The sequence below is a fragment of the Somniosus microcephalus genome, chromosome 15 (genome assembly GCF_052327205.1).
Source record: "Somniosus microcephalus isolate GS21.2 chromosome 15, FLI_Smic_1.0, whole genome shotgun sequence".
Classification (NCBI taxonomy): domain Eukaryota; kingdom Metazoa; phylum Chordata; class Chondrichthyes; order Squaliformes; family Somniosidae; genus Somniosus; species Somniosus microcephalus.
In genome coordinates, this window is record NC_141001.1 from 41542096 (window position 1) to 41555631 (window position 13536).

General features: G+C 44.2%; 1 protein-coding gene across 1 annotated transcript in view; it reads left to right on the forward strand.

Moving 5' to 3' along the window:
• Positions 1-13536, forward strand: part of ptprja (protein tyrosine phosphatase receptor type Ja) — a 228552-nt gene that overhangs the window by 124043 nt on the left and 90973 nt on the right. The window contains exons 10-13 of the mRNA XM_086007664.1: positions 5005-5280; positions 6610-6882; positions 8760-9026; positions 10592-10867. Coding sequence (XP_085863790.1) covers positions 5005-5280; positions 6610-6882; positions 8760-9026; positions 10592-10867 — 1092 coding nt within the window. The remainder of the gene's footprint in view (positions 1-5004; positions 5281-6609; positions 6883-8759; positions 9027-10591; positions 10868-13536) is intronic.

Below are 13536 nucleotides of genomic sequence, written 5' to 3' on the forward strand. Positions count from 1 at the left end.
TCCCTGGCACAGTACATTAATGCTTTGGCACACTGGACTGTGTTGGTAATGGTATTTTTTTCCTTCTGTCAAAGTGGTGCAACTCGAATGTTTGGTTATTAATATGCTTACTTAATTATGAGAATTATGAGTCGTCACTGAGTTCCTTTCTTTATCCACATCTATCCCGGGAAAGTCAGTGTAGGTTGAAGATGTCACCCATCTTTGGCAAAACAAGACAGCACTTTGCAGTTTTCTCTCTCTAGATATCACACGTGTGGAAAGTTACTGTATAACTGTTTATAAGTAAATGGGGAATTTTAAGTTTTTTTTATTGCCGCCTTCATTTTCACAATTATTACCAAAATAGGAAGCAATGTGTTCCATTAGATTGCTGTTGGTTAAGTGAATTCAAGTGTTAAATTTTAAGTAGGAGATGAAATTTTGTTTGGCTTGTGTTTCAGCTCAGCCAAACAAAACTTCCAACTTGGTCTGATGTTTGCTTAGCTTAGTCACTTTCTGCCAAGCCCACCTCTACTGCATGTTAATACCTCCTAGTGAGCTGTGAAACCTCTCCCTATTCAAAATCCTCCAATCATGTTTCTGTCGTGCCCACAGCAGTAACACCATGCTGGTCAAAGACAAAAACAACATATTATGTGGCTGTGACCACAGATCACTGTCCCTGCTCAAGCTCTTTGACCACCTGGTGACCATTCTATCTTCCTCATGTATCCCTTTTCCACACCCCACATCGACGGCACTGCTGTCTCGTGGTTCCATTCTTACCTTTCATTAAGTAATCTCTAATAACTTCTCCTATAATAACTTCACTCATCACGTCTGATATACCCCACAGGGCTAACTCTGCTCCATTCCTCTTCATTTATGTGCTCCAAGGCTTTTGCTATTGTCTGCTTGTCCAACATTAAAGCCTGGATAAGTCACAAATGTCAGAAAAATTGAAACGTCCTCTCCAGATCCTGCAAACACTAGTCTTTATTGATTCCCTCATTATCCCTGGCTGGCACCTCCGAGTAATCCCAAAGGTACTAAATCTTGACATGTTGCTCAAATCTAAGCATATATTTCCCCCCCCCCCATCCAATTTAAGTCAGTGCAGGTTGAAAATGTCGTCCATCTTTGGCAAAGCATTCTTTTACCTCCAAATCATTGCTCACATCTGCCCCATTTCTCCCCCTCCAGTGCGAAAACAATAATTGACATCACCTTAGACACGATTTCTCTAACCTTTTCCTTGTCACCATCCCTGCTTCCACCCTCCACAAACTATTATTTATCCAGAATATCACAACCCACACAAAGGCCCACTATGCCCTCAACACTCATTTTCATCAGTTTCACTAGCTCCCTATACACCAGGGAATTGATTATAAGATACTCACGTTTAAACTGTTCCATGGCCTTGCCGACACCCTACCACAGCAATCTCCGGATGTATGTACTTGCACGTGATTTCCACACCGCCAACACTGGTTTCCTCTTTGTTCTCACTGCCAACACTAATATCCAGTCCTTCAGCTACTGTACTCCATCCCTCAACACCTCCATCTTCACAGAATCACAGAAACCCCACAGTGCAGATAGAGGCCATTTCGGCCCATCGAGCCTGCACCGACACATATCCCACCCGATCCCCGTAACCCCTACACCAACACATATCCCACCCTATCCCCGTAACCCCACGTATTTAATCCCCCTAACACTAAGGGTCAATTTATCATAGCCAATCAACCTAACTCGCACATCTTTGGACTGTGGGAGGAAACCGGAGCACCCGGAGGAAACCCACGCAAACACGGGGAGACTGTCTGTGTGGAGTTTGCACAGTCGCCCGAGGCCAGATTCGAACCCAGGTCCCTGGCGCTGTGAGGCAACAGTGCTAACCACTATGCCACCGTGCTGCCCCTCATTTTAATCAGTCAACTCTCTGCCTGCCTTCAAAAACCTCCTTAACACCTTTTTTTCTGACTGCTTTAGCACCCTCCGAACCCCTCTCTTAATTCTCTTTCCTGCGCACTGTCCACTCATTTTGTCCACTGCCTTGTAAAGTACTCTGTATGTGAGGAATACGTTAGAGTTGAACCCAATAGATCTCCCTTTTGTGGGAGAAAACCTCATTGTTTACTCGGTATAAATTTCTACCAGTTTCACAAACACTTTCTTTAGCGATCTTAACCCAGGACATCTCAGTCCTTGGACCGGTGCAACTGCCCACCTCTGATTTCAGAGGTGTTATCCAGTTCTCTAATTCCCTTTTACTACATTTAGTGCTAGAAGTTTCGATTGAACTAGTTTTGCAGTATGAGAAAGTGACCAAAACTTAGGGAAAGGTACAAGTATCCTTTACCTTTGGTAGGTCAGTAAGGTTGATTTATGAAAAAGGGACAGACCTCTGAAGAGAAGGTTATTAGATCTAGGCCTAGAAATTCGGTTGGTAGCGCCAGCGATTAGTGCCTAAAGAGCCCGAGAATTGGGGCGTTACCCAATTTTCGGGCGGGCGCAGTGAATATAGCGCCACCTCCCATATTTAGTATCCTTTTAGCGCCGGCGCTAAGTCTTTGCGCGCGCCCGCGGGCGCAGGCAGATCATGACGTCATTTCAGTGTGCAACGCCTTTTTGGCGCCCCGGACCGGATATTCGGTGGTGCCCGCAACCTTTCCGCCTGGCGCTATTAGTGACAGTTGGATGGAGCGTTCCCAGGCCCTTCTCGGACTCGGGGGGCGCTATTTAAAGGGGACAGCACTAGTATAAAAGCTGCAGCCATTTGGGCTGGCCATTCTGATCGTCGCTGGAGAGAGTTGCTGACCTTCTGTTGGACAGTAATTTTCTCATTGAGCCTTCGGAGGCACTGGCACTGGCAGCTTGAGGGCCCGGCTCCCGAGCTGGTGATGCAGCATCTGAAAGCAGGGAGGTGGAAGAGTGGCTTTAGCAAAAGGACAGCTTGGCAGCAAGGGATGCCAGATTGCGGCAAGGCTATGACATGGGTCCACAGTGAGAAAGCATGCTGGCGGGGGGAACAAGTGGAAGGAGACAGTTGTAAAAGGTGAGAACCTTACCATCGCTGTCGACAATGGGGTCGGCAGCTGCAGTGGTTACAGGACCACTCAGACGTCCTCCAAGAATCTGGTGGACTCTCTCCTCGAGATCCGTGAGAGTGACCACTTGTGGAGGTCCTCCACCGGTGCGAAGCTGGTCTTTGCCAATCCTCACCAGCTTGGACTGCAGGGGAAAGGAGGGGAAGTTATGTTACCTGATGCCCTGAGTGATCATCTCATGCCCCCCATGGTGGAAGAGCCCTTACATGATGCCCTGAGTGATCATCTCATGCCCCCCATGGTGCAAGAGCTCTTACATGACGCCTTGAGTCAAATGTGCATGTGAGTGCCCAGAAAGGGCCATGGGTGCTTGCTGGCAGATGGCCAATGGGGCACAGGCCACCCTGTAGCCATAAAGTCAGGTGCAAATGAAGGGATGCAGAAGTTTGCAGAAACAACACCCACCCTCACGACCCGAGTGAGGTCGTTGAATTTCTTTCTGCATTGGACAGGGCTCCTGGTCACCATGCTGCTGGAGTTGACCCTCTGGCATACATCCCTCCAAGCTCGTCGGTAGTCCTTATGATTCGGCCTCCAGCCATTGTCTGGGTAGAGAACATCTCGCCGGCGCTCCACTGCGGCCACCAATTGCTCCAGAGCCTCATTGGTGAAGCGCTCTGTTCTCTGTCTCACCTTCTCCATCTGGTCCAAGTTTTTAGTGCCAGAGAAGGGCCTGCGCCGATTCTGAGGCCTGCAAAGCGCAGAGTGTGGATGCTGAAGCTGACTGACCCACCCCTTTAAGAGCTGGCCGGCGCCTGGAAGTCTCGTGGTCATCGGTAATTGAGAGCACCTGCGCTGCGCCCGTCCGCTCCGATATTGGGTTGCGCCGGAAGTTTAGCACCTTAGGAGTCCCGTGTAACGCCTGAATTCGCGCCTCAATCACCTTTAGGGACGATGCAACCCAATATCGCGCCAGGTGGCGATAAGTTGCGTCTGGCTATAAACTTTGCGCTGCGCCAATTCTAACGCCCCAAGCGGGGCTATACCCAATTTCTAGGCCCAAGTTACTTAAAATTCTAATGTTTTTACTTCCACGTGACTTAATGGCCTGGATTTTGCAGTAGAAATAACAGTGAGGCCATCAGCACTCACTGTTATTAAAGAGTAAATTGGATAGCAACTTCTGGCAACCGCACATGCGCAGTTAAACATGGAATTCAGGAAGTTGCTGTCTGAGTTGCCCTGCTCCTCCAGAAGCTTCATTGTAACAGTATCTCACTGAGAGACTCGGCATTCAAATACATGGAAGGCCGTAAAGTTGCGGTACTTACCCACTAGATACCCACTAAGCATGCCAGAAAAAGTTAGGGCTTGTCCATTCCAGGCTAAGTGAATTTTTGACAGCATGGTAAGTCTTAATTACTGCCAAGCAACATCTCTGGCACTGAAAATTAACTTTTACAAATGTGGAGTCTCATTCCTTCAGATTTTAATTATTGTTGGAGATTTAAAAATATTTAAAAATGTAATTTTATTTTACTTTTTCTTTCTGTCTCTTATCTCTCTTAATCCCATCTTTCTTTCCCCCTCTTTATTTCACTTTCTATACATGATTTGACATTGAATTAACTATTCTAACTTACATTTAGACTCTGCATGTCTCAGTAAGGATTCTTCAATCTGATTGGTTAAGGAGATATACAGTTTCTTGACCTGTTCACACAGGTCCCAGATCCCCTATAGAGGGCGCCGTGCGGTTTTGGATTTCTTATTACCGCAAAAGCCCATAGAAAGTCTTGTGGGCAAGTGTGATGAATGGCTAATGCAATTCGTTCGCCGTTGACCACAAAATCCAGGCCATTGTTCCTTTATATAGAATGTTTATCACCAATAACTCGATTACTTGAATAATTATTTTCTATTTCTCATTTGACTTATTAACAAAGTGGATAACTCTATTTAACAGAACCAAACCCAGTGAGAAATGTACAGGTTGTCAATGTTGGTACCAACTCCATAACTCTGAACTGGACGCAACCAATAGAATATAGAAATGAGTATTCATATATGGTACTGACAAAGAAAAGCTCAGCACCAACCAGTGACAATGGAAATGTAACTGTAAAAACCGAAAGCGTTACTGTGAGAGATCTGACCCCTGGAATCAACTATACCTTCACCATTATCACACTGGTAGCAAATGGCACCCAAGCTGATTCAGTGATAACATCCAGCTACACAAGTAAGTGCTGCAGAGTGTGGCAACTCATAAAAGTAAATTGACTAATTAAATTAATAAATTAATGAATTTCCTCTCCTCTCTCCTGAGGTGGTAACTCATGCTGGGGTACAGTTCCAAAGACACTGACAGTCCCCCGGTACATCGCCAAAGTGTCCATTTTTCACTTGCTTGCCTAGACAGTGAGTGTGGGGGATGTTGTATCCAAGCCCAATACTTTGTTCACCTGTCATCTACCCCCCCCCCGTGCATTTTCTAGCTGTGGTGATCGGATAACAATCAGAAGCGGGGAACTATAACAGAATTTTTCCCTGAGATGAAATTTAGTAGCTCCATCGTTTATCCCAGGTAAACTCAGCACAAATTATGAATCAAATGTGGGCTCTTGCTTTGCACGGTGCCACACCACGAGCTGCGATTATCCACTGATTTGAGGCCTCAAGTGTTTTTTTAATTCTCTATACGGTGATGTATCCTCACACATAAAAGTCGAGGTCTCTTTTAAATTTTGCTTCTTGGGGAATTTTTATGCTCATCGCAATAAGAAACATCAGTGCTGGGGAAGTGAAAACCTTGCAGTGTGTCACTCAGCACCATTATCAAGGGTTCCCAGATCACGTCTAGATGCCGTTTCCCCTCTGTATACCTTGGGTTAGATGCTTTGCAAACTAAAGCTGTGACTACATTGCCCCACAGAGCACTCAGCTGTAGAAATGGCTGAGGGCAGAGAGAAGCTCTTTTCCAACAGCCTGACCGAACCCCAGCATCAGACACCCAGTGCTGCAACAGTATGAATTTTCTTTGTTGGGCAGGATGGGGGGTTCTGAATAAAATGCACAGTATCTTCTTTTATTCTACAAGGCCACTCAACTTGTCTTCTAGATAGGAGGTACTAGTAGCCCAGGTTATTTAACAAGACCTTCCAGTCAGAGAAACTATTTTGTCTGGTGGGGAAATGCAGGACAAGATGACATAACCTTAAAATTAGAGCCAGGCCATTCAGGAGGCAAATCAGGAAGTACTTCCTCACACAAATCTGGAACTCTTTTCCCCTAAAAGCTGTGGATGCTAGGACAATTGAAGCTTTCTTGACTGAGATCGATAGATTTTTGTTAGATAAGACTATCAAGGGATATGGAGCAAAGGCGAGCAGATAAATAGAGCTGAGGTACAGATCTGCCATGATCTTATTGAATGGCAGAACAAGCTCAAGGGGCTGAATGGCTTACCCCTGTTCCTATTCTGTGATTGACTCTTCCCTCGTCAAGCTCCCCACATTATTCTTTGTATCTGAATCCTCCTGGAAGACTGAAACTTTTTTCAACCCCACAGAACCTGTACAGATACCACATGAGCACATCACAGTGGAGAACAATGGGACAGTGGACAAGTTGATTGTCTCCTGGACTCCTCCACCTGGCCAAGTGGAGAAATTCTTTGTCATTGTTAAAGATATAAAAAGTTCAGAAGAGCAAATCCACAGCACAGATTCCACATTGCTTGAAACATTCACCAATCTTCGACCTGGTCGAGAGTACAACATCACAGTGATTACAAATAGCGGACCTTTCAATGTAACCTCTGACAATGTGCGGGGTATAACAGGTATGTGGAATGTGTGAAAATAAGTTTGGATTGAATCCAAGTGTCTTTAATGCGGGTGGCTTCATCTCCGAAATGGTTAAAAAATGAACAGCTTATTAAGCACCCTCTGCCAAGTGCTGTTGAACTTGAATCACTGAGGTAGAGGAATCTGATCTGTAACATTTCACTACCACTGATTGTTTGGACCAGATACAATGGGCCGTATTTTCCAATTGGAGGCTTCCTGCGTGCGGAGGCCTCTGATCTGGAAAAAATCTACGGACTTACTTGAGGGCTCCCGAGGTCCGGACACTTCCGCTCCTGGGCCTCTCCAACTCAAAATGTGCAGGGCCCACGTATCCCAGAGGCGCATGCGGTTCGGAAGCGTCACTGGGATAACGTGGGCCGTGGGGAGACAATAGAAGGGAATCTCTCTTCATACACTTGACAGATAGACCTGTCAAACATATGAATGGAGATTACCCCAAAAATAGTGTAAAACATTAAATAAATGTTTTTTAAAAATCACATTTTTAAAATGAGTTGAAATTACAATAAATTAAATATTTTAAACAAAAATATAATTTTTTGAAAAAAATAATTAATGTTTTTTACAGGGCTAAAAATAAACTTTTTTTTAAGAAGTATTTTTAAATGATAAATGAGTGGGGAAAAACATTTCTTTTTACTTTTTTCAAATCTTATGCTGGTAAAAGCAGGTCTTACGCCTGCTTTTACCAGACGTAAGATTTCTAAGGGTTTTCTGCGGGCGGAGGTTCTCCAGAAAGTGGAACTATCCACCCGCAGAGGCCCTTCTCTAGGGCAGGCGTCCGATCTGTCAAGAGCTTTCTTGGCATGCCTGAAACCGGCATTTCCGATGTCCCTACGGGTGTGTACACAACACATACGCACCCGTAGGGATTGGAATATACGGCCCAATATATTTGTGGATGTCGCCCAAAAAGAAAGACTTGCATTTATATGGTGCTTTTCATGACCTCAGGTTGTCCCAGATTGCTTTATAGCCAATGACGTACTTTTGAAGTGTAGTTGCTGTTGTAATGTAGGGAAATAAGAAAAGATGAACATTCGTGTATCATTATCAGAGGAGTTCTCGTGTCCCAGCAACGAGTCTGATTGTCATTTACATGTCAACCCTTCCTTGAGCTGGGATTTGACATATGAAAATATCATAATGATTGAGTCATATGATTTTAATGATTTACTAATCTAGTTTTGTCCTACATTACCTTGGAGATGGCTGTTGGTTTAAGACTGCTAAACCTTGTTTCTCTTGAATCTAAAATAATAGGCAGAAGAAATGTTTCCACTCCAGACACTGGACGGGATTTAACTCGTGTATCGAGGGTGAGGCCATTGGCTATGCAGTGGCTTCAATCAAAGGCTGCAATTCACAGAATCACAGAATCACAGAAACCCCACAGTGCAGATAGAGGCCATTTCGGCCCATCGAGCCTGCACCGACACGTATCCCACCCGATCCCCGTAACCCCTACACCAACACATATCCCACCCTATCCCCGTAACCCCACATATTTTAATCCCCCTAACACTAAGGGTCAATTTATCATAGCCAATCAACCTAACCTGCACATCTTTGGACTAACGTTTGAATTAACGTCTCTTACCTCTACCCCCACAACATCTCCATGTCCCATTAATATAAGACTTCTCTATCCCTTTATAGACAGGTTTAGTGCTGGTCTAATACTCTGATACCACTCCTAAATCTTGGCCACCTCAAGTAGTGCTTCAGATTGGTAGGGATATTTCCAAGTCAAGGAACATCAAGCTGACCAATATCTCAAAACCCTTCAGGAATCTGTATACATTGGTACAGGTGGGAATAATTTTTTTGTATTTCTTTTCCCACTCAGTTCCCAGCATTCCTGGAAGTATCAATGTGACCAACTTCAGCACCAGTTCCATCTCATTAAACTGGGGAGCACCTGCAGACATGGATGTTGGAAGTTATACCTTCAATGTCACCTACGATGACGGTTCTAGTGCTAAGTCTATGACAGCAGATATAAACTCCACCACAATTTCGAACCTTACTTCTGGAACTGATTACACCATTTCTGTGGCCACCATTGGACCTGGACAATTGCAGAGTGACTTTGTGTTGACAGCTCACTTCACCAGTAAGTATAACAAGGAATGTGATGATCAGAATTGCCAAAGTGAGTCTTAAAAAGCAGAAGCACTTTGCAATGTATAATTCCCTTTATAAGAAAATAGCGAGGAATTTTCTCAATGGAAAAGCTTCTGAGGATTAACTTAGTTTAGAAGTGGGTGAAAATTCATAATGCTACTTTTTATTTAATAACTTGTATACCAGGTTAAACCTGAATTGTGTGCTCTGCGCAATTTGAGAATGCCCTTGTCAGTTATGCCATTTTTGATCAATGTCTCTTCAGATCACTGTCTTGTAATGGTGCTCTTACTAGGGTCAACCATATGAGTAATTGGATCTGATTGTTGTTAAATTAATTATTTGACGGAGTCTCTTTTGGTTGAGTTAGAATAACATGCGATAACTGTAATATTAAGAGCTCCACTGAGAGAGAGCGAAGAAGAAACAAAACTGCAAAATAAATGTTAGAACAGCCCAGGAATACAGCGTGCTTCATCAATGTAAATAAAGGGGTACGGTTATGCTACTGGACTAGTAATCCAGAGGTCTGGGCTAATAATCCAGGGAACATGAGTTCAAATCCACCCAAGGAAGTTTGAGAATTTGAATTCAGTTTGAAAAAAATCTGGAAATAAAAGGCTGTTAACATTAAAATGTGACCATGAAGTTGTCGGATTATTCTAAAACCCAACTGGAAGGAAATCTGCCCTCGTTACTCAGTCTGGCCTATATGTGACTCCAGTCCCGCATCAACGTGGTTGACTCTCGACTGCCCGCCAAAGTGGCCTAGCAAGCCACTCAATTGTATCAAATTACTATAAAGAAGAAGGCCTACCTTCACCTTTCCAGGCTCAACTTGGGATGGGCAATAAATGCCAACCTTGCCAGTGACACCCATATCCTCAGAATGAATAATCATTTAAAAAATTGAATCCTACTAGCTCCTTCAAATGGGTTTCTTTGTTTGGAGATGGACTTGCCCCAACTACAGATAATGCTTCATTTAATCATTCTGGTGCTGCTTTGCTGTGTTGGCAAATAACAGCAGTTTTCAAGCCATGTTTGGTGTTGTAGGAGACTTTTAACAGGTGACATTTCTAATTTATTCTCCTGATAGCTTTTTTTTTCATTGATTTTTGGTTGGCGGTGATCATTGATATGGGGGTGATGTCCAGGGCTGTAAGACATGCACTGTGTTCAGGCTGACAACAACCACAGTTGATGGTCTAAAATGTGTTGTTTGAGTAAAAAGTCAGTGCTCCTTTCCCCATCAACTAGACTGTTGCAATAGTGTGATTGATTCCCCTCTAACAGCTTGCCTCTCTTGTTGATCTGCAGGTTGCAGTTACAGTGAGCAAAATGCAGTTTTATGTTGCAGCTCTGTAAAAATACGTCGTCATTTGGATTCAGAGAGGCACTGGCTTGGGGGCTCTGATATCCCTCGAGAATAGCTCTTTCATTAACTCCAGCTTGATTTGATCAAAATGTTGAAAGATCGCCGGATGGGCCCTCTCGGTGGCTGTGTCCTTGTTAACACCCACAACATATCTGTTTAACTGTTTTCTTCAACAGAGCCAAACCCTGTTAAGAGCCTACAAATAGCGCAGATTGACACAATCAACATAACCGTGACCTGGACAAGACCAGACCAGTATAAAGCTGACTATCAGTACAGGGTGCTGACAGATGGAAGCCCAGCACCCACAGGTAGTAATGGAAATCAAACCGTGACAAATGAAAATGCTACCGTGATGGGACTGACATCTGGAACCAACTACACATTTTCCGTTATCACGCTGGCAAAAGATGGCACACAATCAGATCCAGTTGTTGTAGCTAATTACACAGGTAACCACTCTGGAGCATGAGAATCCAATTATCTACATGAAATTGTTGATTGATTTTTGAAACAGCCGTTCATTCTCATTCCCAGTTCACATTAATAGAGGTGGTGCTGCTATTAAGCCACACACCATGGGGTTCAAACCCTGGTCTGTGATGAATTAGCTGAGTTCAGCCAGGACTTATTGAAACATATAAGATTGTGAAGGGGCTTGATCGGGTGGATGCGGTGAGGATGTTCCCAATGATGGGTGAAACTAGAACTAGGGGGCATAATCGTAAAATAAGGGGCTGCTCATTCAAAACTGAGATGAGGAGAAACTTCTTCACTCAGAGGGTGGTAGGTTTGTGGAATTTGCTGCCCCAGAAAGCTGTGGAATCTACATCATTAAATAAATTTAAAACAGAAATAGATAGTTTCCTAGAAGTAAAGGGAATTAAGGGTTACGGGGAGCGGGCAGGAAATTGGACATGAGTCTGGGTTCGGAATGGTCATGGCCCTGTGGGTAGTGGAGTGGGCCCAGGGGCCGTGTAGCCTTGTTCTGCTCCTACTGTGTTCTAATTCTGTTAGATTTCAGGAGATGGTTTTATTCCTGTTCCTGGCTGGGGTGGAGATCGCCTTTACAGAAGGTAAGTACTGTAGAAAATATAGGGACAGAGTGATCTCCTGGAAGAATTTCGATCGCCTAGATGGGTCGGAGAGGAATTTCCCAGATTTTTTTCTCCCAAATTGGCCATTGGGTCTTTATCTGGTTTTTCGCCTCTCCCGGGAGATCACATGGGTTCGGGTGGATGCAGAGTGATAGAAGATTTGAGGTTAGGATCAGATCAGCCATGATCTTATTGAATGGTGGAGCAGGCTCGAGGGGCCGATTGGCCTACTCCTGCTCCTATTTCTTATGTTCTTATGTTCTTATGTTGACAGTGGTTGGAAGTGTTGCCATTCAGCTCTGTGTCTGCGGGCAGGAGAAGGAAGCAGAAAAAGTTCCTGCTTGTGACTGCTCTCCAGTGGTGTGTGTGTGACTAAATGTGCACATTAATAATGAATAGACACTGGGGTGAGCTATTGGAGAGCTTCTGCTGTCTTTAGAACCATATCCCAATATGAATTATTGGCATCAGAAGAGGAGGAGTAGGGAAGTCTATACCAGTGGCATTGTGTGAGAGGGTGTGAGTTTGCCTCCAAAACTGTCCAATGACTTTCTTTCCTCGTATGAGGCACTGAATAAAGATTTAATCCAGGGAGAGAAAGGCAAAAGGCAAAAACAGTGGAGTGTTTGATCCACGGCCCAGATATGTTAAGGGCACGTCACTGGCACAGGTTTAGAAATGGGTCACTGCAGCTTTGAACCATGAGTGCTCATCTTTATGCCTCACTTTAAAAGACTTCTGGGATCAGAATGGTGTAAAGTACATTGGCGTTCCCAATGGTGGTACTAGGGAGTGCTGAGAGTTTGAATCTTGGCCAGGCATCTGTGGAAGTGCTTGGTGGTGGCCAGTCACTTTGCCGAAAGGGAAGAAGAGAAAATGTTTGAGACAGTCGCTCATGCCACTGTTGTATACCTCAAGCATCAATCAGGACATCAACCTGGGGACACCTGAAATGGGGAGAGAAAATGACTCAGGAATGCATCCAGCCACAATAGCTTATATTTGGAGGTGAACTTTTTTTTGTTAAATGTGAGTGAGTATAATTAGAATCCCTTCTCTTAGGATTGCAGGAAAATAACCATCTTTGAATAGGCTGAGTGGATTGGAGACAAGACTGTGCACTAGATCTCACCTCACTTGTTCATGCTCCCAGTCTGCCTGCCCAGACCCTAGATGTCAACTGCAGCAAAATCTATACAATGCTCTAAGGCTTTTATATGTAATGATTTAGGCAGCTGCAATCTCACTCCTAATGAGCATGGGACCACCATATAAAACTGACCCAACTAAGGCTCCAATTGTCTCTAATTGACAATCTCACTAAGTCATAGGATGGCTGGTAAGGAAAATGGGGAGATTGGCACACTGGTGCATTCGACAGCATGCTTGAGACTGAGACTGGTCAAATTGTTGGGATGGTGTAGAGAGGGGTTTACTCGGCACCTAACCCATGCTGTACTTGACTTGGGAATGCTTAATGAGACCGTGAAGAATGAGGGCTTTACTCAGCAGCAAGCACCCCCCAGTCAGGTACAGCACGAGTTAAATCCAGACACTGGGTAACTGAAATAGGAATTATTCCATTTCCCAGTGCTAACATCCCTTACTTTGTGCACATAAATAAGGCCTAAAAAACAATGACAAAATTGTTTACATTTAAAGGGTTTTATATAAGGAATAATACATACTGTAGATAAGGACCATTATAGAGCCCAATTGTGTAATATTCTGTATTTTTTTATTTGTTCCTGGGATATGGGTGTCGCTGGTAAGGCCAGCATTTATTGCCCATCCCTAATTGCCCTTAAGAAGGTGGTGGTGAGCCGCTTTCTTGAACCGCTGCAGTCCGTGTGGTGAAGGTACTCACATAGTGCTGTTAGTGAGGGAGTTCCAGGATTTTGACCCAGCAACGATGAAGGAACGACGATATATTTACAAGTCAGGATGGTGTGTGACTTGGAGGGGAACTTGCAGGTGATCGTGTTCCCATGCACCTGCTGCTCTTGTCCTTTTAAGTGGTAGAG